The 24,527-nt window shown below is 39.0% G+C and overlaps 1 protein-coding gene across 1 annotated transcript in view; it reads right to left on the bottom strand.

Annotated features, from left to right (window-relative positions):
* GCC2 (GRIP and coiled-coil domain containing 2) overlaps positions 1-24,527 on the bottom strand; it is a 1,443,709-nt gene that overhangs the window by 1,312,597 nt on the left and 106,585 nt on the right. The window contains exons 4-5 of the mRNA XM_044070984.1: positions 11,031-11,098; positions 10,803-10,907 (exon numbers count right to left, since the gene is read on the bottom strand). Coding sequence (XP_043926919.1) covers positions 10,803-10,907; positions 11,031-11,098 — 173 coding nt within the window. The remainder of the gene's footprint in view (positions 1-10,802; positions 10,908-11,030; positions 11,099-24,527) is intronic.

The raw sequence follows: 24,527 nt of genomic DNA, 5'->3' as shown, positions 1-24,527 counted from the left end.
CAAGGGGTCTGTGTTGAGGCAATAAAAGGAAGTCTCTGAGCCTTTTCTTGGATTCTGAGTAATCCTGGCCTTCCCAATGGAAATGTTCCCTCATGGTATGCAAGGTCTCCCCAAAGGAGTAATCCTCAGGTGGAGAGGCTGATGGAATTGATTCCTCAGCATCAGACTCCTCATAAGAGGGTAAAGAATATCCTAGGTCCGAGGAAGAGTCTGAGGAAATGCACACCTGGTCAGAGGATTCATAGTCTGCATCCTGTCTGGACCTTTTATCAGGAGGGGGATGGGACCCCCTGATCAGGGTGATAAGGTCCTCGGCCATTTTTAGCATTTGTTTCGTAGGCATGGAAGCCTGTCCTGGAGAGAGTTGTGTCTGTTTCTTTGCTTTTAAGGGGGGCTTAGACTTAGCAGAGGGTTTAATGGTTAACTGGGTAGGTCTGAAAATACCCTCTGTAGCTGTGGATTGCTCAGCTACTTCGGTTCCCTCTGTAGGGTTAGGGTCGGAAAGCTGAAATCCTAGTGCGTCCGAAGGCCCAGCCAGCTCCACATGGGAGTCGGAGGCGGTCTGTGGTTCTGTGGAAGCGGTCGTCAGGGGCTGCGTAGGCACCTCGCTGAAAACCGGCGACCGGCCTAGAAGAGGCCTCGTCGTCAGTTTTGGGCCTCGGATGCCTGTCCTTGTCCTTGCACTTTTTATGCATTGCGGTCATCGGAAGTGCCGAAGGCATGGTGTAATTGAATTTTCTGCCAAAATAATGTCGGGCAAAATCAAACCGATGTTTAATAGTGCGCTTGTTAAACTTGCCACAAAACCGACAACCAGTGACGTCGTGGTCAGGGCCTAGGCATGGAATACAATAGGAGTGGAAATCCTTATGAGGTATTTGCTTCCCACAAGAAATACAATTATTAACTTTTACTGACATCGGTCTGAGGCAAGAAAAAGTTTCCCCAACGGGGTACTTAGCTCTTTTAGAAGACTTCGGTTCTGGATTCAGAATGAAAATCTCAGGAGTCGGCCGACCGGCACTTGCGAACTGCTTCTGGCACCGCGCAGCAAGAAAGACTGAAGAAAATGGCGTCGGCTGCATCTTATATACCCCTGTCGCACTGACTTCAGGGAGGAGGCGGCAGCAATCGACGCCGGACCAAGACTTTGGAACTCAGGCCAACTGGGGAACCACCTGACGGCAGGATAACCCAAGTGTAATGACTGCAGCAGTGTAACACGATGAACATCAGAAAATTTACCACAAGACTGTTCCCTGTACTACTAATGGGTTGAGGCAGCTCCTAAATGTTTTATCCCATGCACAGGTCCCCTCAAATTATTCATGGCATGATCCCAGTTGCTCTCTTTAGGGGTAATATATAATTATCAACCATGGGATGTTAGGGTCAATCTAGCACTAAATGGGCCAGTTTAATTTGAGCACCAAAAGGGAAACTGGCTAGGCTTAAAATGGCCTGTAAGCCTAGTACTAACCTATGAACCTATAAGTCAAGGATCATCTGTAAACTGACCAAAAGAAAAGTACAGGGCAATGATCCACTCACACTCACAATGAGAGAACTGTTCAATAGTCCTACAGATTAAGTGGCTTTTGACCAGTTCCTATAATCATCCAAAACTCTGGTCAATGAATTCAGTAAGATACAGGACTCCATTGCATTAGCAAAAATCTCATGTGGATCCAGAGAGCAAATGAAAAGTGTAGTGCATCTATTCCTAGGACAAGGATGATTTGTTGAATTACCACAGACCCAGAGTTCCAGAAACCATGCCCTTCTCCGCAACCAATGTACAAGAATGAGCTTTGGATATCCTTCCCTGACCTTTGCAATGAGATGTAAAAATGGTATGAAAATTGCTGAAAGGTTCTCCAGCGTTTGAATGAACCTACTGAAATCTCACCCTGAACCTTTGAAAGTAGAAGATGGGTAGGATCATGGTATTCAGGCTGACAAAAAAGGATGATCACTGGAGTGCCAGACTTCCTGAACACTCTTATCGAGAGGCATGGCCTCAGAATCCACAGCTTCAGTAAAGAACTGTGGAAGTGCCCCATACAGTCCACCAGCTCATTTGTTTCCCTTTGTATATGAATTGCTGAGAGAGTGTGGTGCCCCTGTCTACAGCCCACTTTCAGATACGCACCTCTTCCCTAAAAGCGCAATATAATATTATACTCTCTTATTTGCTTCATTTGATGGACTGCTTTGTCTGACTGTATGAGAAGAAGCTCCAGATGCAGTTTTATGTCCAAAGCTCACTCTTCAGGGGAGGACTTGCATGCCTTGAACTGTTGGGGAGTCTAGGCTGAGCTTACTGCTCTGCAAAGGAGGTATATGTCATCTAAATCTGTGACAGGTTCAGTTACAGAAAGGAAATAACCAAAAAGTTGATGGGGATAGCTTATTGCACCAGGATCAATCAACAGGGGTCTGAGAGCAGATGAAAGCCTGTGATCATGTGGTAGTTCTATACTCACTGATACCTTGCACTACATGGCAACACCCACATCCTGAGGCATACAAAAGACCTCAAGAAGAAAACTGCGGCCCAGAAGATACAGGGCAATCCCGAGCATGGACCCTGCTTTTCAATCTCAGCCAGTGAACTACAGTCATGCTCTCTTATGCCCTTGCATAGGGCAGGAATGACTGACAATGGAGACTATCTAGCTGACACTACAGAGTCTCTACTTCTATGCCTATAAAGACTAGCATCTTAACAGAAGGCAGAGAGAGGACTAGCCACAATTTATGGTTTATTTCCCAGGGATCATGGCCAGGTCAGCATCCACAGGGATGTTTCCAAGGAATACGTTTTTGGGGTTACCAGAAGCCAGTCATTCAGAAAGGAAAACACCTAGATCATTCTCCTGCAAGGCTACAGCCACTGACCAACACTTTGGTGAAGAAATTAGCACTGAAGAAAACTGAAATGGCAACACTTTATATAAAAGTGACACTGTCATATACAAAGTGATTTGTGAAAAAGCTGTCACTGAAATCAATTCTCTGACTTAAAAATTATATTTGCTGACCAACAAAAGTTCAGAAAAAAAATGCAGTTCTTACAAAACAAGTTACTTTGCAGTTAAAAAAATGCCTGAAAGATGAATTTATGTTAACAGTACAGCAAACTTTTACACCTACATGCAACATTCTATTCTAAACAAGGTTCTGACATAGTAGCTGCTACACAAAGTAGATTCATAGACAGCTTAGTAGCCCTCTCTTCCCCATGCCAGCAAACTGGAATAAAACAGCTTCATTTTCTACCTAGACAGAAATAAATCTAACTGGATTCTTCCTGTCAAGGTTCTGGACAATTTCCTCAGATAGACAGCCTTTGGAACTCACTGGGAAATCCAAATGTGAATTGAAGGTTATGACAGCCAGTAGGCAAACTGCAAGAAACAAGGCAGCACAGAACTTTATACTTCAAGTAGCAGTAATCATTATGCCAAGCTTCTCAACAGAGGCACCACACACAGATTTTACACTCCAAGGGAATTTACAGTTGTGGATGTCAGAAACTTTGAAGGCAGTTCCATTGCAGATTGTAAACAGTCCAAGGGGATTGTAGCACTCAAGCAGCTTTATCCCTTAACTTCACAATCTCATAAATACAACAGATCACAACATGCAAAATGATTAATTCACTTCAGAATGCCTGAAGACTCAGTTATGTTACTGCTGCTACATGCAGACATACTGCTGGGAGAAGATTATGAGAAACTGGGAAGAAAAGGGTGTTCTTAAAACTCTCTCCACTCACTCCCAAATAAGATGACACTGAAATCATGTGCAGCTGCTATAGTTTATTTATTTTACTTTACATTTGTTGACCGGGCTGGTCCAACTGAATTTATGTCCATTTTCAGTGGAGGCCCGGGGAGAACAGCTCCATACTACAAAATAGAATAACAAATACAAAGGTACATTACCATGATTTGGCAAGTAATAATAGTACATTACATTTTAGCTTATGAGTAAGGAAAAAAACACAATGGCAAGTAATAATAGTACATTACATTTTGGCTTATGAGTAAGTAAAAAACATAATCATACTTGCAAATTAAGTATGGATATACATAAAACAATTTATAAGGTACGTGAAACAGAGCTCTATTAAACTAAATGAGTTAAACACACTATATTGTTAGTAAAAAATCATTGAGTTTGTGTGGATGAGAAGATTAGTGTCTAGTGACATGGGAGGTAGTTAGTCTGGGTTAGCACAGGGGCACAGCCAGTGGGATTTAATGTATGGTTTGAGTTTGGTTTTAAATAGGGTAGTTGAGGGTAGGGAGGTTAGGTCATTTGGGAGGGAGTTCCAGGTTTTATCCACTGTGTTAGAGAACGGAGAGTCTCCAGCCAGATTGTTGGTTTTATTTGTGTTTACCAGTAATTTTTTAGATGAGCGCAGGGTCTTCAGGTTAATGTAGGGGGAGATTAAGTTAGTGAGTACTGGAGTATTTGTAAGATGATGCAGTATCTTATGGGCAATAGTTAGTTGGTTGAATAGAATAAGATTTGACAATTCTAACCATCCTAGTTGATTAAGATTGTTGCAATGATGGGTTCTATAAGTAGAACCAGTTGCAAATTTAGCAATATTATTGTAGGAACTGGCTAGCGTGTTCAGATTGCTTTTGCATAGTTTTCTATAGATAGGGGAAGCATACAGTAGGGTTGAGATTAAGTGGGTATGGGCAATAGTGGTCCTGGCTAGTGGAGTCAGAAAGGGTTTGATCCTGTAGAGGGAACCTAGTTTCTTGTTTACTGTTTTTATAGTGTTGTTAATATGGGGTTCAAAGGTGAGGTTGTTATCTATTAGTACTCCTAGTAGTTTTGTGGTGGAATCAGGAGTAATTGTAGTACCATTGCTAGATGTAACAGTGAAATGCAGTGGAGGGGCTCTGCGTTTGGTAGTAAATAGTAGCATTTTTGTTTTGTTTGGGTTGAGGATGAGACAACGGTGAAGAATCCAGTTTTCTACTGTGCTAAACACATCTTGCGTTAGGGACTGAAGTTGTGATAGTGAAGAGGCTGAGCATATGTGTGTGGAATCATCTGCATATTGGATACAGGCAGCTTGAGGTAATACAGAGGGTAGGTCGTTAGTAAAAATAGAAAAGAGGAGAGGACCCAATATGGAGCCTTGAGGGACGCCAAGGGTAATTGGGAGATGGGAAGACAGGTTATTCTCCTATAATGCAGCCTGTTGCCTGTTATTTAAACAGGATTGGAACCATTGTATAGCAAATGGATCCAGTGAGAAGTTTCTAAGTGTGTTTATGAGTAGTTGGTGATCAACCATGTCGAAGGCTTTTGAAAGATCAATGAAGAGGGCTGAGGATAGCATATTCTTATTACGATATTTATTAATGCAGTCAGTGAAGGATAAGAGAGCAGAGGAGGTGCTATGAAATGGTCTGAAGCCATGTTGGCAGGTAGCTAGTAGGTTGTTTTCCAGTAGGTGGTTTAATAGTTGTTTATGAATGCACTTCTTCATGATTTTTGCTAGTGGGGATAGTATCGCTATAGGCCTATAGTTAGAAAAATCTTTGTAATTCCCACCTTTGTGCAGGGGGATGATATGTGAGATTTTCCAGATTGATGGAATAGTACCTTCCAAAATAGTTCCGTTAATGAGAATGGATATGGGGTAGGCTATGGCTTTGGAGGTTTTTTGCAGGTATTCTGCAGGTAGTAGATCTGCAGAGAGGGTCATGGGTTTAAGTTTCTGAATAAGGGTGCAGATAAGGGATGTAGGAACTGGTTTGAATCGAAACAATGGGGGGCTATTAGGGATAAAATTAAAAGCAGGTGTAGTGTCAGGAGATAACTGTTTGGCCAAAGATTGAATGGTGTCTGTGAAGAAAGTGTTAAAAGAATTCGCAATTTGGATAAGGCTGTTGAGATTGGAGCCTGAGGGGGTGGGTGTAATAGAGCGACCTGGGTGCAACAGTCTATCGATACCAGACCAGAACTTTTGGGGTTTATTTTGGTGGGTTTGTTGGAGCTGACAGTAAAAGTTTCTTTTATCAGACAATATTGCTTTTTTAGTTTCATTTCTTAAGTGTCTAAACTTAATTTGATCTGTTGGGTTTTTGGTTGTGCACCAGCTAGCCCACAGTTTGTTTCTCTGGAGGGTTTTTTTGTTTGGTAGTTTTGGAGAGCCATGGGGTTGGTTTAGACCTGGTTCTTATAATTCGTGTTGAGGCAAGGCAATCCAGTATGGTTAAAAATTTAGTGTTAAAGTATTTAATGGCATCTTCTAATGGTAAGTGTTTCAAGGGTGACCAGTCACAAGCTTTGTGTTCTTTTTGAAGGCTGTCAGGGTTAAAATTTTTGGTAGACCTTATTTTCTTATAAATGGTTCAGTTTGGGATGTCAGTCTTATATCTAATCAAGTAGGTGAGAGAGTGATCACTTATATCTTCAGGGAGTGTCCCTACTTTGTAAGATTGGTTATGACTATTTGTAAGAATTCAATCTAGGGTGCTGTCATTGCTATTCTGTTTATTGGTTCTAGTGGGGGATGTAATGGTTTGCATGAAACCATGTAGGTTGATATGGGTAGTTGGCTGTTCAGATGTGCAACTCCTCCAGTTTATGTTAAAGTCTCCAAAAATTATGGTTTCTTGTGGGTAGGTGGAGGATAGCCAACTTAGGATAGCCTCTAAGGTGTCAATATTGTTGCCTGGGGGAAGGTAGATACAGATGATGTAAATGGATTTACATTTGCTGAGTTGAATTTTGGAGATGAGAATTTCTGCATTGATAGTCAGAGGAGGTTTAGAGTCTATGGAAGTAACTTGTAATTCAGATTTATATAAAATAGCTACTCCTCCGCCTTTCTTGTAATTAAGGTCAAGTCTGAGGATACTATAACCTGGGGGGATGACAGTGGTGTCTTGTATTGTTGGCTTAAGCCATGTTTCAGACAGACAGAGGATGTTGAATGAGTGTACATCCATGAGGGCATGTAGGTGGGCAACTTTATTATTAATTCTTCGAATATTGAGGTGGGCTATTAGGAGAGAGTTAGGGGGTTTAGTGATCAGATGTGCTTTAGTAGAAATTGGGGTGGTAAGCTGTGTGGTAGTTGTAGATATTTGGGACAGTGTTTGGGTGTATGTCACCATCAATTAGGGAGTGGACTTGTATTGCTAGATTGAGAAGTAAAGCTTTGTATATAAGGTTCAGAGGTTTTCTAGCTTTAGGGCTGTAGTATGTGATATGAGTGAGTCTATGACATTTGGCTGATAAATACTTTGGTGGATGGGATGTTTGATTATGACTATGAGGGATGATAAGTGTTGGTGTGGAGGTTTGTTTTGTGGGGTTATGAAATTGACAGTAGTTAAGGTGTTCATAGAAAGTAAGTAGGTAGGGTACTACTAAAATAGGTAGTACTGATAGTAGAAGTAAGAGCTTAAAGTGTGTAAGGGTACCTTTAGGTGACATTGTAGAAGAAATTGTATGTAGGTTAGTATAGAGGTATAGGTGCAGATGGATAGAGACTAGTGGGAAGAGGGTTGTAGCACTTTAAGGGGTTGGGTGATGTAATTGCTTGTATGGATAGGGGTGTGTGGTTAGTGTGTATAAATGTAGATGTACTAGGGGTGGGTGGGAATTGGGGGCAGGGTAAGGGAGCAGAGCGAGCCCACAGGGCGAACGGAGCAGGTAGAGCCACAGAAGGAGTGAGCCCTAGAACAATCAGTGGAGATCTGAGGTTAAGGTAAGTGAAGGTGGAAAAGGGTAGGAGGTGTTAGCCTTGATCGTAGGGATAGGGGAGGGTAGCTGAAATGATGCAGAGTAAGATGATAGAGGGATGAAGTGGGACTATAACTTTACAAGCAAGGAATGCTATATTCTTGTAAGATGAATTTCAAGACAGAATGAGATACCTAGGATAGGGCGTCACTTAGTGGCCAAAGGCTGTATAGCTACAATAGTTTCCTTCAGGAGGTAGCTGGCCTTGGAATTTGAGGAGGACGTAAGGGATATTAGGTATTTACAGTGGTGTATGAGGGAAGTGGGCTAAGAAGAAGAAATAGGAAGGTTAGGGCTGCTGGCCTCCCTAGCAGGGAAATCTTCTTTAAAACCTACAATAGTTTATACAGTGTAGCTTTTATTGACAGAAGTTATATAACAAATACTTTCTTCTTTTTTATTGTCTTTGTGGGGCTGTTACTCAGGGCGAGAGAAGATTCACTTCCTTAGTTTAGGGTGAAGATGGCTGTTATGAGATGGGATAAGGTTGCTGGCCAACAGGACAGGGTAGTTCCACAATGTTAGTGCCTTACGAGCAGGTAGGGCAATTTCTTCTTTTTTATTGTCCTTGTGGGGCTGTTACGGCGAGAGAAGATTTACTTCCTTAGTTTAGGGTGAAGATGGCTGTTATCAGATGGGATAAGGTTGCTGGCCAACAGGACAGGGCAGTTCCACAATGTTAGTGCCTTACGAGCAGGTAAGGCAAAGTTTGTACACCAGAGCTGGGGACGCACAGCAGCCAAGGAATAGACCGAGGTGTAAAGATAGTGACTCCAAGTAATGCTCATCACATTGCTGTAATCCACTGGGGTCAAAAGCTAAATCCAAAAATAATCTTTATGTCATCAACCTTTCACAATCACTACCAGTCCTATTCTCCAACAGAACACACCACTGCTAAACAAGTACCAGAAGCCAAACCAAGGATCATTATTCTAGCACGTCATACAAAAGGCCAGACTCAAAGTATGGAGATAATACCTAAAGTAGAAGATTATGATCAGGTCTCTGATCACAACCAATGTATGTGTTCAAGACATGGATGCCATGAAATTCACCTCAAGAGAAAACATGGAAGGGTGATGACTGGTGAGACCGAGTCATAATTCTTTGGGGTGCATGGAGCTGTACCTGCTCCATGTTCCATCACTTACGAAAAAATAAAGTGTAGCAGCATGAAGTGTTTTATCAGCTTTCAGAGCTTCTGAAAACTGGTAAAACACTTAAAAGCTGCCAAGCAGACAGCAGGCAGAAACAAAGTATCTCTCTGAAGAACAACTGCCTTTAAATACAGAGGAGGAGACTGAAATATTTAAAAGATTTTAAAGTTGTTTTATATTCTACTGATGTTCTTTATCAGCTGACACAGTCTGCTGTTAATCCTTAGTGCGAAACTCAACCCCAATATAACTCAGGAATGTTTAACAGAAGTTTGTTAAGCACCTTTCGGAACTCAGAACTGTGTTAAGCTTACCTTTCCCCCCATATCTGAAATGTAATTGCAGCATTCCATGCACTAAAATTAGCTCTGCATATCTGTATACTAAGAAAATGCTTTAGGAAATAAAGCCACAGTACAATTCATGTCAGGAAAAAATACCAAGCATGAAAATCAGTCATAGAAACAGGGTATCCAAAAGGACAATAATGTATTTTTTCAAAAGCTAAAGATCGTAAAAGAAAGGAGGCACTTAAGACAGTGGCATGCTGAGAAGTTGAGAATGTAAGGATATATAATAATAATACAGTTCTGCAAAAGGCTGAACAACATCTATAAACTACAGATTTAGGTAACTATTATAGGCCGTCCAAACTCTGGCAATTTTCAATGAGCTCCAAAATGTAAATGTGCTTTCTACACAAAGAAAGCATAAAAGCTATAAAGGTGATTAATGAAAATGTCAAACAAGGTTTTAATGCCTTTAGACAGCTAGTCAACCAAAATCATTCCCAATATCATCATCAGCGACCCCTAGATTTAAGTCAAAATCGTTTTCTTTTTATTACTACATGGGTTTGTTTATAAAACCATTTTATTCATAATACTCTGATTACTACACAGCACCTACAAGCTGTGACCCAATCATCTGTGAAAAGCTATAAGCTGGTAATTTCCTATAAAGTTCACAATACATAGTTTGATTAAAACAGCTCTGCGCCATGCCACAGCTGCATCTGTAAAGCTGAAAGCAAAAAAAAATGAGCTTTTAGAAACATGAAAAAATATAATTGGATTTCTAAATAAATAAAAAAGATACAAAATAAATAGGGCATTAAACAAATAAATAAAACATATACAAAGGATGCACAAGAAATAAATGAACAAACAAAAAGGACACATAATAAATAAATGAATAAACAAATACAAAATAAATAAATATCTTTATAGGTGGCAAATCACTCCATGCACCTTCATGTAAAGGGCTGTGCCTTCTTTCCAACTGTCTTCCTTAATTATTCTCACTTTGAGGCTAGAAACCCTCAAGGAAAAGGGTATGCCCCCTTCCCAAGGCTATGTGATCTTGCAAGACAGAATAACAAGTGAGAGTCTAACAATTTTAACTAGCAATCTTACATGTAAAACTCACATTCATTCAATACATACAAACGTGTTTCGTGTTTTTTACTAGATTGCATGAAATACTTGGTCATACAATACCAGAGCCGTAGCTAGACATTTTGGTGCCTAGTGACATTCCTCAGTTTGGCACCACCTCTAAATTCAGGAGAAAAATGGGGGGGGGGGTCCTCCCCATACTTGAGAATAAAATAATGCTCCACTAAAAATTGTGTCATACTGCCTGATACAGTTTACACCATACAGCTTCATTCAGTCCTGACTGCAAATGCAGTATTTGCATTTATTGCAGCGGCCCCCTTGTCTACCATAGCTACGGTTTTGTATAACAATAAACACAAAAGGTTAAGCTGCACCTTTGCCATTTATATCATGACGGAATTCTTTCCGGGATACCGCTTGCTCAGAAAAGTAATGAACAAATGTAAATAAATACCTCTGACTCCTTCTTTGTCTTTTCATTCTCTTTTTTGAGAGAAGAGAGACTCTGTTGGCATTCTGCCTTTTCCAGAAGTACTGCATCAAATCTTTCTGTTAACTCCTGTTAAATAAAATAATTCTGTTTACTTCTTTACAAATTAAGACTTGACTTGAAATCTAAAATAAAATGTAGTAACCAAAATTTAATACGTCCTATTTTGTACTACAATCATAACAACCATACCTGAATTAAAGCATCGTTTGATTCAGAGCTTGACTTTCTCTTAAGTTCCTCAATTTCTTTTTCCAACTCTGAAAGACAAATAATTATGAATTAACAAATCAGAACAGCTTCTCTAATTTGCAAAACTAAGGCATCCAAAGTTCTAAGGCCTCCTGATGACTAATAAAAACAGCAGACTATGAAGCTGTCTTGCAGTTTTTATCTTACAACATTTCATAGCAATGTACTATAAAATAAAGTTATACAATATACATAGATTCATACTACCATATCTCTCAACCTCTTATTGCAATACATCTGGACAAAGACAAAAATAATAGAGGGACAAGGCCCAAAATCAGAGGTGGATTTTAATTGTTCATATAAACTTAGAAAGTTACTAGGATAACAGTTTTGCACTTTAGCATGTATTTTTACGAAAAGATATGAAGTCTAAAACACAAACCTACTATTAATGACTTCAGTCCTCAATAATTTACAAGAAAACTATAAATGCTGTAAGAACAGTCCAAAAATACAAGGTAAATCTGGACATTTGAGAGGTATGCATTCTACTATACTCCAAAGATCCAAACTCTGTTGTACCATTTAATGATAAAATATCTTTCTTAAGTGAAAGAAAATCAAATCACCTAGAAATCTACTCTGCAAAGAGTGTGGAATTTCCAACAGTAAAACAATCCTATGCTAACTGGGCAGAATAACTAGATATGCTGAAATCTGTCTGAAAAATGCTACTATATCAACAAAAAAAAAAGAAAGAAACACACTGTGAATGTAAGCTCTGTTCATCTGCGAAGGGCTCCTTCAAGAGAACACATTTTCAAAGATGTCTCATGATTAAGTAAAATGTAATATTTTCCTTCTGGATCCACAGACTGAGATGCATTAAAAACATTTTATACGTCAATGGATTATGAAAAGGAGACCCCACACCTACATCCAAATTCAGGTGGGTTTATTCTTCAATTGATTTCCCTGGTTGCTTTAACAAGCATACCAAATTTTTTAAAACCAACGCTATAAAGGTGATACTTTGCATAAATACAATCACATCTCTCATATAATTATGCCTTTAAAGACCCGTATGTTTCAGCATACCCAGGAATAAACAAAGCTGTAAGGCATACTGTGCCTACTTGTAAGCAATTCTATCTCTCCAATTGTTGCTTCCCTCTTACTCACTTGACAAAATATTGTCCAAGTTATACCAGACAACTGCCCTCCATGTTCTTGAAATAAGAGTACTGCTACTGAACTTTTCATAACCACTCCAGATTTAAATGCCATAAGAATTTTATATGACATATTTGTGTCTAAATAGATGATAATTATACGAGTTCTCACAAGTCAAGAAAGTGTATTCTAACATGTTCTGCTTTACATGTCACAAATCTACACTCTTCTTTGATAAGTTTGCATGCCCAGCTGCATTTTCAACCAAACACTCCCTTTATTTAGGGAATAATAACAAAGTCCCTGATAGAATGTCTTACAGAAGACAAAAATGGTAATTGCATATCCCTGTCAGATTTAAAGACCATACCTCTAGTACTAATAACCAACAATAACTCATTTAGGACTGGATGCTGCTATAAAACAGGCCAAGATCTCTTTAAAGAGGTTTTTTTACGATAAGGGCTTAAATTGGTCAAAAATGTTACTTGCTTCTTTTTACTTTCTTTATTGTAAAATCGTCCTTGTTTGGTCCTTGTCTTGGAAATTGCATCTACTCTTCCCTTTTTCCAAACTTTAACTAATCCTGAATTACTAAATAACTTTGCCTTGTACTGCGGTGGTGGTGCTGCAGTAGCGTTGTCGCCTCACAGTTAGACATTGCCCATTCGATTCTCAGTTAGAGCGTCTTCTGTGTGGCGACATGCGTGAATGGGCATTCCTTCATTGAAGGTTGTGCATTAGGCCCGGCAAGCCAGCACGTAAAAATCTACTGCCAATCATTAGCAGACCAGAGTTCTGCTGTGGCAACCCCTAACCGGGAAAAGCCGAAAGACACAAATTGAATAACTTTGCCTTAAAAACTGTTGCACAATATGTACATCTGAAACTCAAAAAATCATTTTCTAAAGTACAACTTTCTTTTTCAGTTGGAAAAGTTTTTATTAAGGAACTGAATGAGTTATGATAAAAGGATGTGCACTGGCCACATACAACACAGCACTTTACTGTGGGTCTGATGCAATTTACGGTAATAACATCTCAGTCTGGTGTACCATTTTATTCTATAGCTAAGTAGACTATCTTCTGTAAATAATAAAACACAAAAAACTATGAATCCCGTATGTTTTGATCTATTTCTTTCAAGAACTGCAGTGTTTCTTCCCGGAGATTCTTCCACACAAATACCTCATCAGAAATCACACACAATCTTGAAATGTAACCTTCCAAAAATGATATCATCCTGTATAAACACTCCTTCAGAACATCTATAAAATCTGCATACAAGGTGCAAAGCTTGCCCCATGATAACCCCCCTTGTCTACCTGACAAAAATGTTTCTTCCAAACTTAGAAGAGTTATAATTCAGACAGAATACAAAAAGATAATTGGAATAGTTAACATATTTACAACATTTTGATTCTTCCCAAACTATTGCCATGCTCCCAATCAGTACTTATCTTCACATTTACTTCTGCAGCTTTCCAACAGTACCAAATGGTTTTATATGAAATAATAGTAAACACTTTGGGTGAAGTGAAAGGTACACGACAATTGCTTGATTGACATAAATGTTGAGTACGGAAAGGATGAAACCTGAAAGTCGACTTTGTAAATGTCAATGTATAGGAAGGAAGAGGAAATCTGCAGTGCGCGCTCATGGTACAGCGAGGATTGAGGAAAATGCCCTTCCCTGCTGTACTGTACTATCTGAGTATGTATATTTAATTAACAAGTAGTGCAGGGGGGCTAGCCTCCTGCAAAAAAAAAGTTTTGTTGTTTTGTTATTTTTCGATTTGATGTTCTGAATGTCAGTGTTATGACACTTTACATTCTGGAAATTCAATCAAATGACATGAATCTAACTGAAAAGACCAACTGGCAAGGAGGTGAACTTTAAGTGTTCCAGCCATGCCATGAATCTCTGTGACCTTTGTAGATGGGGACAAGTAGATAAGCAGCCTTCAGACCTTAGCTAAGAAACAGTTTGTTTAAAAGAGGTTGGGGTGTCTCTCTCCTACCTTCTTCGATACTTATGCCCGACTGTCTTGGGTCTTTCCTCACAGAATCCATCCATCTCTTTGCTGAATGCTCTAGTTTCCATTTGCCTTCTTCCTGTAGGTTCATAGGTTGGTACTAGGCTATTGGCCCTAGGGCTTATACAATCCTAGCCATAACAATTCCCTGGATATTTCTTCCCACAATATTTACTTCACTGGACCCCTGTCTAGCAGGATGACTGACGTTATCCCCGGGGTGAGTTTCTTATCTCCCATCCAATCGTCAAGGTTCCTTTTGAAGAGGGCCAAGGAGGCACTCTGCTTGACATGTATGGGCAGTCTATTCCAGAGTATGTGGAGTCTCTGGGTCAGGAACCTATCCCTCCAGCATGTTTTGTTCATTCTGATAAGGTTTAGATCCCTGGAGCATGTGGCTCTGAGGGATTGGGATTTCTTTAAGTGGAGCATGTCCAACAGCTCAGGGTTTGACATGGCCTTGTATGTTAAGCAGAGATCACCTCTGAGTAGATGATATGCCACAGAGTATAGCTGGAATTTTTTTTAGACGGTCAGCATATCTTCTTCAACAGATTGTCTTCAGGTTTTTTGCACATGTGCCCACAGCACTGCACTCTATTCTATTTGACCTTTTCTGCAATTGGAGATGCTTTGCTTCTGCTCTTATGTCTTCATCAGTCTCACAGTGTGCATCCTACCTCCCATCGTGGACACTTCATCTCCATCACCTCAAGCTTCCTCAACTGCTCTGCCATTACTGCTCAGGTTTCTGTACCATATAGTAGTACTGGCCTCACCACTGTTTTGTAAAACTTACTTTTCATCTTCTTTGGCATTCTTCTGTCAGACAGTACCCCTTGACAGTCTATCTTTGACCTCCTCATTCAGACTTCCATTCTCATCAACTATCCCTCCCACAGACTTAAAGCTATTGACCTGTTCCACTGTTTTCCTTTCTATCTCAATTCTCAGCTTTTTCTGATTTCCTCCATTTGCACCTGTCTTATCTATACATAGTTTCATAACATGTGCCTTCAATTTTGCATTCCATTCCCCTACCCTTTGCTGAAGTTCTTGTTCATTGTTTGCTTTTAATGCCATATTGTTTGCATACATAAATTTTGCTGATCTATACACTTTGATGTGCTAGCTAATGCAGTCCATCACCAGTATGAACAGCAATGGGCTCAGAGCTGAACCCTGATGCAACACCCACTCCTACTGGGAACCCCACTGCGAGACTGAACACTGTTCACACCTGAGTCACTGGGTCCATGTACACTGCCTGTACTAATTCTACCAATGCCTCTGGGACTTCAAACCACCACAGAACTGCCCAAATCAGCTTGATTGGGACCCTGTCATATGCTTTCTCCAAGTCTGGGAATGCCTAGTTGGACTCTTTCCTAATCTCTAGCTTCTTCGCAATTACCTGTATCACTGCAAACGTTGGCTCAGTTGTGCTGCATCCTGATCTGAATCCGAACTTCTCATCTCCCATCTTAAATAAATATGCATATTAGTAGAAAGTAACAATCACCTTCTCCAGAACATTCATATAGTGTGACAGGAGTTAGATGCACTATATAGCTCAAAGTTGTGAATGTCCTCTTTTGTCTTGAACACTGGCATTTCTGTGCTTATTCTCCAGTCATACGGGATAGACTTTTCTCTCCATATTGCTTTGAGCCTGCTGCTTTCCCCGACTTTGTTTTCCTTAGTACTGTTATTACTTCTTCTAGGGTGGGCTCCTCCTCTTCTTTCATTGTAGGCTGTGTTAGGGACAGTGCAGCTTGTGTGGGATTTTCTTCATTCAGAAGTTACTGGAAGTATCCCTTCCATCTGCTTTCTACATCCTGTGGACTGGTGATCAGGCTATTGCTGGCATCCCTTATGAAGGGTGTGTGACTATCTTCCTTATCTTTCTGTCCTTGCCTTGCAACCAGATATATACCATCTTTGCGCCATCTAAAGAGAGTCTCTTTCCTGAAGCTGGTAGAGTGTCTCAGATGCTTTGTTCTTTGCAACTGCAACTCTTCTTTTAGCTTTTGTTGGCTAACCAGTATTCCTTCCTAGCCTCTGTCTTTTCTATTTCATACTCCTCCTTTCTTCTGGTGAATTTCTGGACTTCTGCATTCCACCACCAACTTTCCTTATGCACCTTACTTCCATGGCTGCCTCAGCCCTGGTCTATTCTGTAGTCCTCATACATGCCATTTGGAGGAGCTGCCATTCTTCTACAACTTCACCCATTTCCTCTTCTTGAGGTGCTAAAGCCCTGAAATTCCTTGAACTGTTGTTCTTTCGCTCCAGTCAACTTGCAGGTCTTTAGCCTGGTCCATGTTGACCTTAGAGCCTTCTCTGACTCCTGCTTCTAACTGATTGTTACAACCAGTGGTTTATGCTGTGGTCCGAGTGTTTCACTGGGGGTGACTACAATTTTTCTACCCCACTGCCTATTCCTTACTAGAAGGAAGTCTACTGGAGTTGCATTGTATGTGATCTTGTGATGGTCTTTCTTTCTGAATCATGTGTTGACTACTATAAAGCCATTTGCCAGACAGAGGTCAAAAATGGCATTTCTCTTCTTTATTCCTGTTGCCCCACACAGAAATATCCAGGCAGTCGTCATATTTTTGTTCTCTCTGACTTGATATTTTCATTCAAGTCACCCATTATCAACACCAATTCATGCTGTCCTGCTTTATCTAGCAAGTCTTGCAGCTGCTGTCTGAATGCACTCCTCACTTCGCTATTGCAACAGTGCTATGGAGCATAGGCTGAGATTATGAACACTGCCCTATAATTACACTGGTGTCTGATTGCAAAGAGTCTGCCACTAATTCTGATCACATCCCTCACCATCTTCTAAAACTTCTCCCGCACCACAATTCCCACACCATTTCTAGCTTACCCTCCTCCAGAGTAATAGACTCTGGACCTCAAGTCAACTGTCTGTAAGGTAAGCATGTTGAATTTGGTTATTTTCAGAAACTAGTTCACCCTAGATTAATTGCGTATGGGTTTCAAAGGGTCATCTCTTTAGAATAAAAACCCTTTTCACTTTCCTTCTGAAAGACTCTCTCTCTAGCTGTGCTTTGCAATGAAAAAGCTGAGACAGCATAGGCTATTGCAGTTCAATGTGAAAGTGCAGACTGAAAAACATATCCACACACATGGATTTATATATTACCATATACACATATATATATATATATATATATATATATATATATATATATATATATTACACACACACACATATATATATATATATATATATATATGAATGAATCTCTTATTATTCTAGTATTATAGAATCTAGAACGTCCACTGGAAGTCAAAGTATATGGCAGACCTCCTTATGGGGGAAAGCCTCCTTCTAAATTTTACAGGGTGTGCATCTGAGGGATGGACAGCCATGTTACAAGTGCCTAACACAGAAGGTTTACCAAGTAGTGCAGTACCACATAGCACATAATTAGCACCCAGGCAGTCCTGACTTTAACTTTAGAAATGGTTCCCCAAACCACAAAGAATTGTGAATCTTTGTCTAAATTCTTCTGGTGCAATCTGTCTGCTCGGTTCTGGGCTGGGACACTGACTGACAAAGAAACTGTATGGCTGCCTCCTACCCTGTTTCCCCCCTTAGAAAGAGCTGGAGGGTGCTTGTATTTCTTCATAAGAATTTTTGAAGGAAACCACAGAAGTGTAGTGGGTGCTAAATATCATCAGAAAATGGTACAAACTGTAATTCTTAACACATGCCAAAATTAAGAGGATTTCACCAATTCCCAAAAAACATTTGGCCCTCATACCAGATGTCACTCTAGATGGGATTCATTCTTGGGTCACAGAAGGGATTCCTCTTGCAGGAAGGGCAAGGCTTTTACTGAAGATTCTTGTCAACTCTCACAAAAGACGGCTAATTTTTAAACCTACAAAATATAAAAACACTGTGTTCCTTAAGGTTCCCAACAGTTCAGTCTGTACATCCGTTCAGTTAACTCCACAAAATGTGTATATTCTCAAAGGCCCACTCACAAGTGAAGATTAAAAATGCACTTTAATGAGCAAAAAAATCATTAAAAGAAAAAAATATAGGTTCATAGGTAGGTACTAAGCTATTGGCCCTAGAGCCTATATAAGCCTAGCCAAAAGGAACCCTGGTTTTTGCCACCCAAGAAAATTATTTTCCTGTGCCAAATATATATATATATATATATATATATATATATATATATATATATATATATATATATATAGTTTCACTTCAGAATGTAGAGTTACTGAAAATTCGAACTTCATATGGTCGAGACCATATGATCGAATTTTCATAAACTCGAAATTCCAAACTGAAATAAAAAAAAAAAAAGCCAATCACATTGTTTCTGCAAGGGGGCAAGCCCCCCTGCACCCACTACTTAAATATACCAACTCTGAGATCGCTCTACAGTGGGGAAAAGGGAAATCTCCCATTTCGCGCTGTATGCAGAAGAGCAAAACAGGAAATTTCCCATTTCCTTGCTATAGTGTGATCACGAAGATGGTATATTTAAGTAGGGAGGGTGTAAGGGGATTTGCCCCCCTCAACAAACTACATTTAACACTTTCGATCATATGGTCTCAACCATATGAAGTTCGGGTTTTCAGTAATTTGATATTGTGAAGTGGAACCATATATATATATATATATATATATATATATATATATATATATATATATATAAAACACACACACACACACACACACACACACACACACACACACACACACACACACACACACACACACACACACACACACACACATCTAATAAGCGCTTTCGTCTTAACAGTTTTAAACTTCATCAGACACTATTACATACTTCACAGGATGTTTTTGAGAAAGGGTTATCCCCTGAAGCTAGCCAATTATGTAATGACGTAATGATGGAAGTAATAAAGAAGAGAGAAAAATGGACATTTTACGGCTATTTTATGGGACGGCAATACAAGTAATGAGTAGGCAGATATGAGCATGATAAAGAAATGTTTGGGAGAAGGGTGAGAAGGTTTTTTTTTATGGCCTCTGGTTCCATTCCATGTCCTTCTCAACCTCGTTTTTCACAAAATATTAATGAACTTATTGGGAATGGGACCTTACCGATAGAAAAATTTTACCAAAGTCTGGATCATTTAGAGAAGATGACACACCCCTAGTCATCACATGTACATAACCAACCTCCTGGTCATAGAAATGAATGTGACGGTAGAATAGGTTCACAATTAAATGGTAATAACATGGAAGAACATGTGGCTCATGGTTCGTTGTGGAAATGAGAGTAGTAGCTTACATCCCTTTTTACAAACTACTACATTGATGGACAATAGCCAAGTATGTAACCTTGCTTTAAATACAGTTATACAGGATTCAACTTCTCCTGTTTTGAGTGACTGGTTGCGACTTAATGTGAGCTTAAATGGAGAGACTGGTATATTTTATGGAATGCATTAAAATGAACATCATACAGACGGATCTCCACATGTGGAGGTACCCTATTGGTTTGGAACAAGATTCTGCACTCCATAAAGAATTGAGCCAACTCTTTGATAGGCAGGGGCTGGTGTATAAGAATTTGGTGGCAAAACGTAATGAGAGACTTATTGAAACATTAAGTAATGAGGTAGCTGATTTGGACATGTTTATTTTACAAGACCCCGAATACTTAAATAATGAGTTTGAATACATTCACATTTTTAAAAGCACAGATGAGCAAGTGGCAGAAATAAAAAAACAGAAAAATAAAAAAAACTAAAGAGAGACAAAAATGCCTATAACAGTAATACTACATACTCCCATCTCCCTCCCTCAAGTTTGGGGGATGAAACAGTTCTCAAGTCATAATGCTAATTCTGTGAATAGAATGGTGAATGATGCTTTTTCAGACCATGGTCAAGGACCAGAACGGAGATGCTCAGAGAGGCTGAGAAACAGATACCACAATGGAAAGAGTACGAGCAGCAAACAAACTTTTTACAGGGGAACACAATCGGGAACATTTGTCCACCAGCAAGAGTGTTGGGAGTATTACCACTTGACCATTTGGGAAAATTTTTGTTGCCTACTTGCGACATTTGCTATAATACACTAAATAACATTAAAGTATATAATTATTCTTCTACAGTTATTGATGCAGTTACTTGTGGCGTTTTTTGCAAAAGGAATGACTTTTGTCCCCGAGAAGAAGCTCGATATAGCTCAGATTTTAAATGACTTGAAACAGTTTGACAGAAAATTAATTTAAACTGTATTGCTTCATGGTACAGACAGGGCAATAAAACCAGTGTCTATTTCTAGTACCTACAATCCCTCAACCCATCCTACCATTCATTTATTTGAGCATATTTGTGGGGTAGATATTTGCAATATATGGAAGTGTAAAAATTCTCAATGTAATAATTTAAGTGAAGAAGAAAGTAGTAAACTGAATGTGTTGAAAAATGACAAAGGGGTGAGATTTATAAAACCTGATAAGGGAAGAGGTATAGTAGTCATGAACAAAGGTGACTACAGTAAGAAGATGCTGGAAATTCTCAATACTGACACTTATACTAAAGTATCACTTAATGAGATGAATGGGGCATATAGAAAAATTAACAGGGATTTACATGACTGGTTTATTGAAAGTTGTATCACAATGGATGTTTAAATTTTTGGATGTCCTCGACCCATTGACCCCAACAATTTTTGGGGTCCTGAAGTTACACAAGGATTTACAACCTACAATGCGTCCCATAGTGGACACTAGGGGTTTAAAACATTCTATAGCTGTTTGGACATACAATTGAAAGAGTTTGTCAGGAAAGAAACTAGTATTTGTAAAGACTCTTGAGCTTTTCTTGATATGATTAATGGTATTGCCTTCAGTGAGAGTTTTATCTTTCTAACCATCGATGTTAAAGATTTATATTCTGTTATTCCCCGTGAAACTGGAGTTGAATGGTTTTGTGATTTTTTAATAAGTAAAGGGGTCTCACAAGAAACAGTTAATGTATATGAGCAACTATTAGAGATGGTGCTTTTTAATAACTTTATATTGTTTGAAAAGGAATACCTCTTGCAAAGACAAGGTGTTGCAATGGGAGCCCCTTGTGGGGGCTTATATGCTAATACTGTCATGTTACAGTGGGAGAAGTTTTAATTTGAATCCCCCTATTTTACCTACTGTAAATATTATACTCACTTTCTGGACAATGTTTTTAATTTATGGAGAGGGAACAGTGAGGAGATTCCCCAATTTTTAAGTTATTTGAATTAAACCACATTTTTTTATGGTTGACACATACAGCTAATAATATGGAAATAACATAATTGGATGTATGGCTGAAAAAAGACTGCTAGCAGAAGAGATTTTTCTCTGAAATTTTTTAGAAAAGAGACATATTCTTATGGGTTTTTACACTTCTCTAGTGCCCATCCCCCACAAGAGAAAGGTCACAATAAAAAAGCCAATTTGTGCGTGTTGCATGAATGGCGAGTACTTTGGAGTCCTTTTAAGGTGAATGTGTCTGTTTAAATTGGATGTTTTTGAGAAGTGTCTTTCCCCTTAAACTAATTAATGATGTAATGATGAAAGTAATAAATAAAACAGAAAAGGGACATTTTACAGATATTTTATGGGACAGTAATAAGTAATGATGGGGACATAAGCAGAAACGAGCACGACAGAGAAATGATTGGGAGAGGGGATCATGAAATATTAGGCATACGACACTTACCTACCCCTTTCCCCATTGGTAAAAATTACAAAAGTTCATTTATTACTACTTTTGGGCCTAAAAGCTATGACATAAAAAGTATACAGTGTAAAAATTGGTAAATATTAATGAAAGATAAAGCAATAAAAGAATGTATAGGGGAAAAACATCCATAATATACAGAAAAGGACAAAACCTTAAGAATATATTTGAAACAAAAACAAAAAGAGAAATTCAGGGAATGATGACAAAATGTGGTTCCTGCTCTCTTTGCAAATTTATTTTGGAATGGAGTGAGATGCATGTCAAGAATACTTGGGTTAGGATAGTAGGTAAATATTACTGTGATACAGAAAGAGTAGTTTATTGTACAACCTGTACTCAGTGCCCTGTTTTCTATATAGGGAAGACGGATAGAAAGTTTAAGAATTGTATACATGAACCATTAAGGGTTATAATAATGGGAAAGTACACTAATTCTTTAGCCAAACACTATGCTGAAATTGTTACCCATTCCTTTAAGTTTTTTGTTATAGATGCTTTAGACATCTCTGAAAGAAGAGGAAGGCTTGGACACTCCTACTAAAAAATGTGAACTGATTTGGCAGTTGTGGCTAAATGGAACATCCTGACCTGGATAAAATGAACTATCTATATCTTGCATATTAAAATTAAAAGCCCTAGAAAGATAGTGATTTCCATTGCATACACCTTTGTAAATGTTTTTAATATTTTAAAACACAGCTTATATCTGAAAAGATTTTCTCTTTGCTTTGACCTCATAAAAACTGGTCTCTTTTTTATTGTTTGGTGGTTTGTTACTGTATTATTGTTTGAATGTTTCAACATGTATTTAAAATTTTTAATTTATTTACCTTAAATTAATTAAATTCTATATTTTTTTGTGTGGGTAATATGTATTTTATAGGTGTCAAAATATACACTACTTCACATTAGCTATCACATTATATGAAATGGAGTTTTTTTTTTTTTTTGGAAGCTAAGCAGGGTTGGCATTGGTTAGTACTTGGATGGGTGAAAAACTAGGAACACCAAGTGCTGGGGGAGTGTCTGGGAGAAGTGATGTTATTGCACAAGGTACTCACATGATTGGTCTTTGCTATAAAACTTCCTGTGAAGTATGTAACAGTATCTGATGAAGCTTCAAACTAGTGTGTGTGTGTGTGTGTGTGTATCACACACACATTCACACACACACACACACACACACACACACACACACACACACACACACACACACCACTTTTTATGACTTTTTTGCTCATTAAAGTGGGTTTTTAATCTTCACTTGTGAATGGGCCTTTGAGAATACACACATTTTGTGGATTTAATTGAACAGCTATACAGACTGAACTGTTGAGAACCATAAAGAACAGGGAGATTGTTTTTTTTTTTTGTTGGTTTACATGGTGGTGTTGGTGTTATAATTTTTAAGCCTCTTTTATTTGAAATAATTCCTGAGAGTTACAAATTTCAAAATGCTCAGTCTGAATCTGTTGCCAATGCTTCCTCCAAATGCACGCATGGTTTCTCTGGACCTGAAGGATGTCCACCTCCATACCCACATTGTCAGAAAACACAAAAAATACCTAAAGTTTGCAGCAGGATGATCTCTTCCAGTTCACCTCCTTATCCTTTGGCTTGTCCAATGCTCAAAAATCTTGGCTCCAGTAACTGCACTTTGTAGGACAAAGCATATAAATATTTTTCCTTGCCTAATCATTAGCAGAGCCACAATAAGGTATCTTTCAGGCTCTAAAATTTATCCTGACTTGCTTCAGGACTCTAGACATCGGTCAACAAGGAAAAAAACAAATTGTTTGATCCTATGTCAGAGACTAGTTTCCCAGGGGTTGTATCTGGACACTTCCCTAAACAGAACCTTTCTCTTCTGAGTAACAAGTGGCTAACTTGATCCAGTGCCTTAGAAATATTCTGCAACAGACAGAGATCACTGTCAAAGAGTTTCTCAGCCTACTACTGGGCTTCATAACATCTTGCATTTAAATGTTTCCTTACAAAACCAGCACATGCAAAAACTGCAGTGGTACATAATAAACAACGATGTCAGCATACATATCCATTACAGACCAAAGCCCTTCTTTCCTTTATTAAGGGGCAAACCTCATGGTGAATTCAGCAATGTGCTTAGAATATGTGAATGACCTTCAGCGCACCTCTGCATATGGGGACTCTGACAGTGAATTTCTTAAATCTGGCATAGGATGCTCATTTAGGAGACCTTCAGATAGTAGGGACATGGGAGAACAAAGTAAGGAAAAAACATACAACTGTCAGAGCGGACAGCTCTCAACCTTCATCATTACCACACAGCAACATATTTTACAGGTGAGGACACAGTAGATAAATAAGCAAGGTAGGACACCTTACCTGCTTTTAAGGCTGGCCATGCAAGTCTGGAAGGTTAGCTTTAAATGTGGGTGTAACAGTAACTGTGGCATATATCCCTTTACTGCAAAATGTGTTAACAGATGGGTTGGGCACATCCCCATGAATGGAAACTAAACTTGGATGTCCTTCC

This window comes from Protopterus annectens, chromosome 5.part0, assembly GCF_019279795.1.
Source record: "Protopterus annectens isolate FY-2018-M chromosome 5.part0, PAN1.0, whole genome shotgun sequence".
Taxonomy (NCBI): domain Eukaryota; kingdom Metazoa; phylum Chordata; order Ceratodontiformes; family Protopteridae; genus Protopterus; species Protopterus annectens.
The sequence above is the reverse complement of the archived record's forward strand: the minus strand, read 5'-3'. Positions and strand labels throughout refer to the sequence as shown.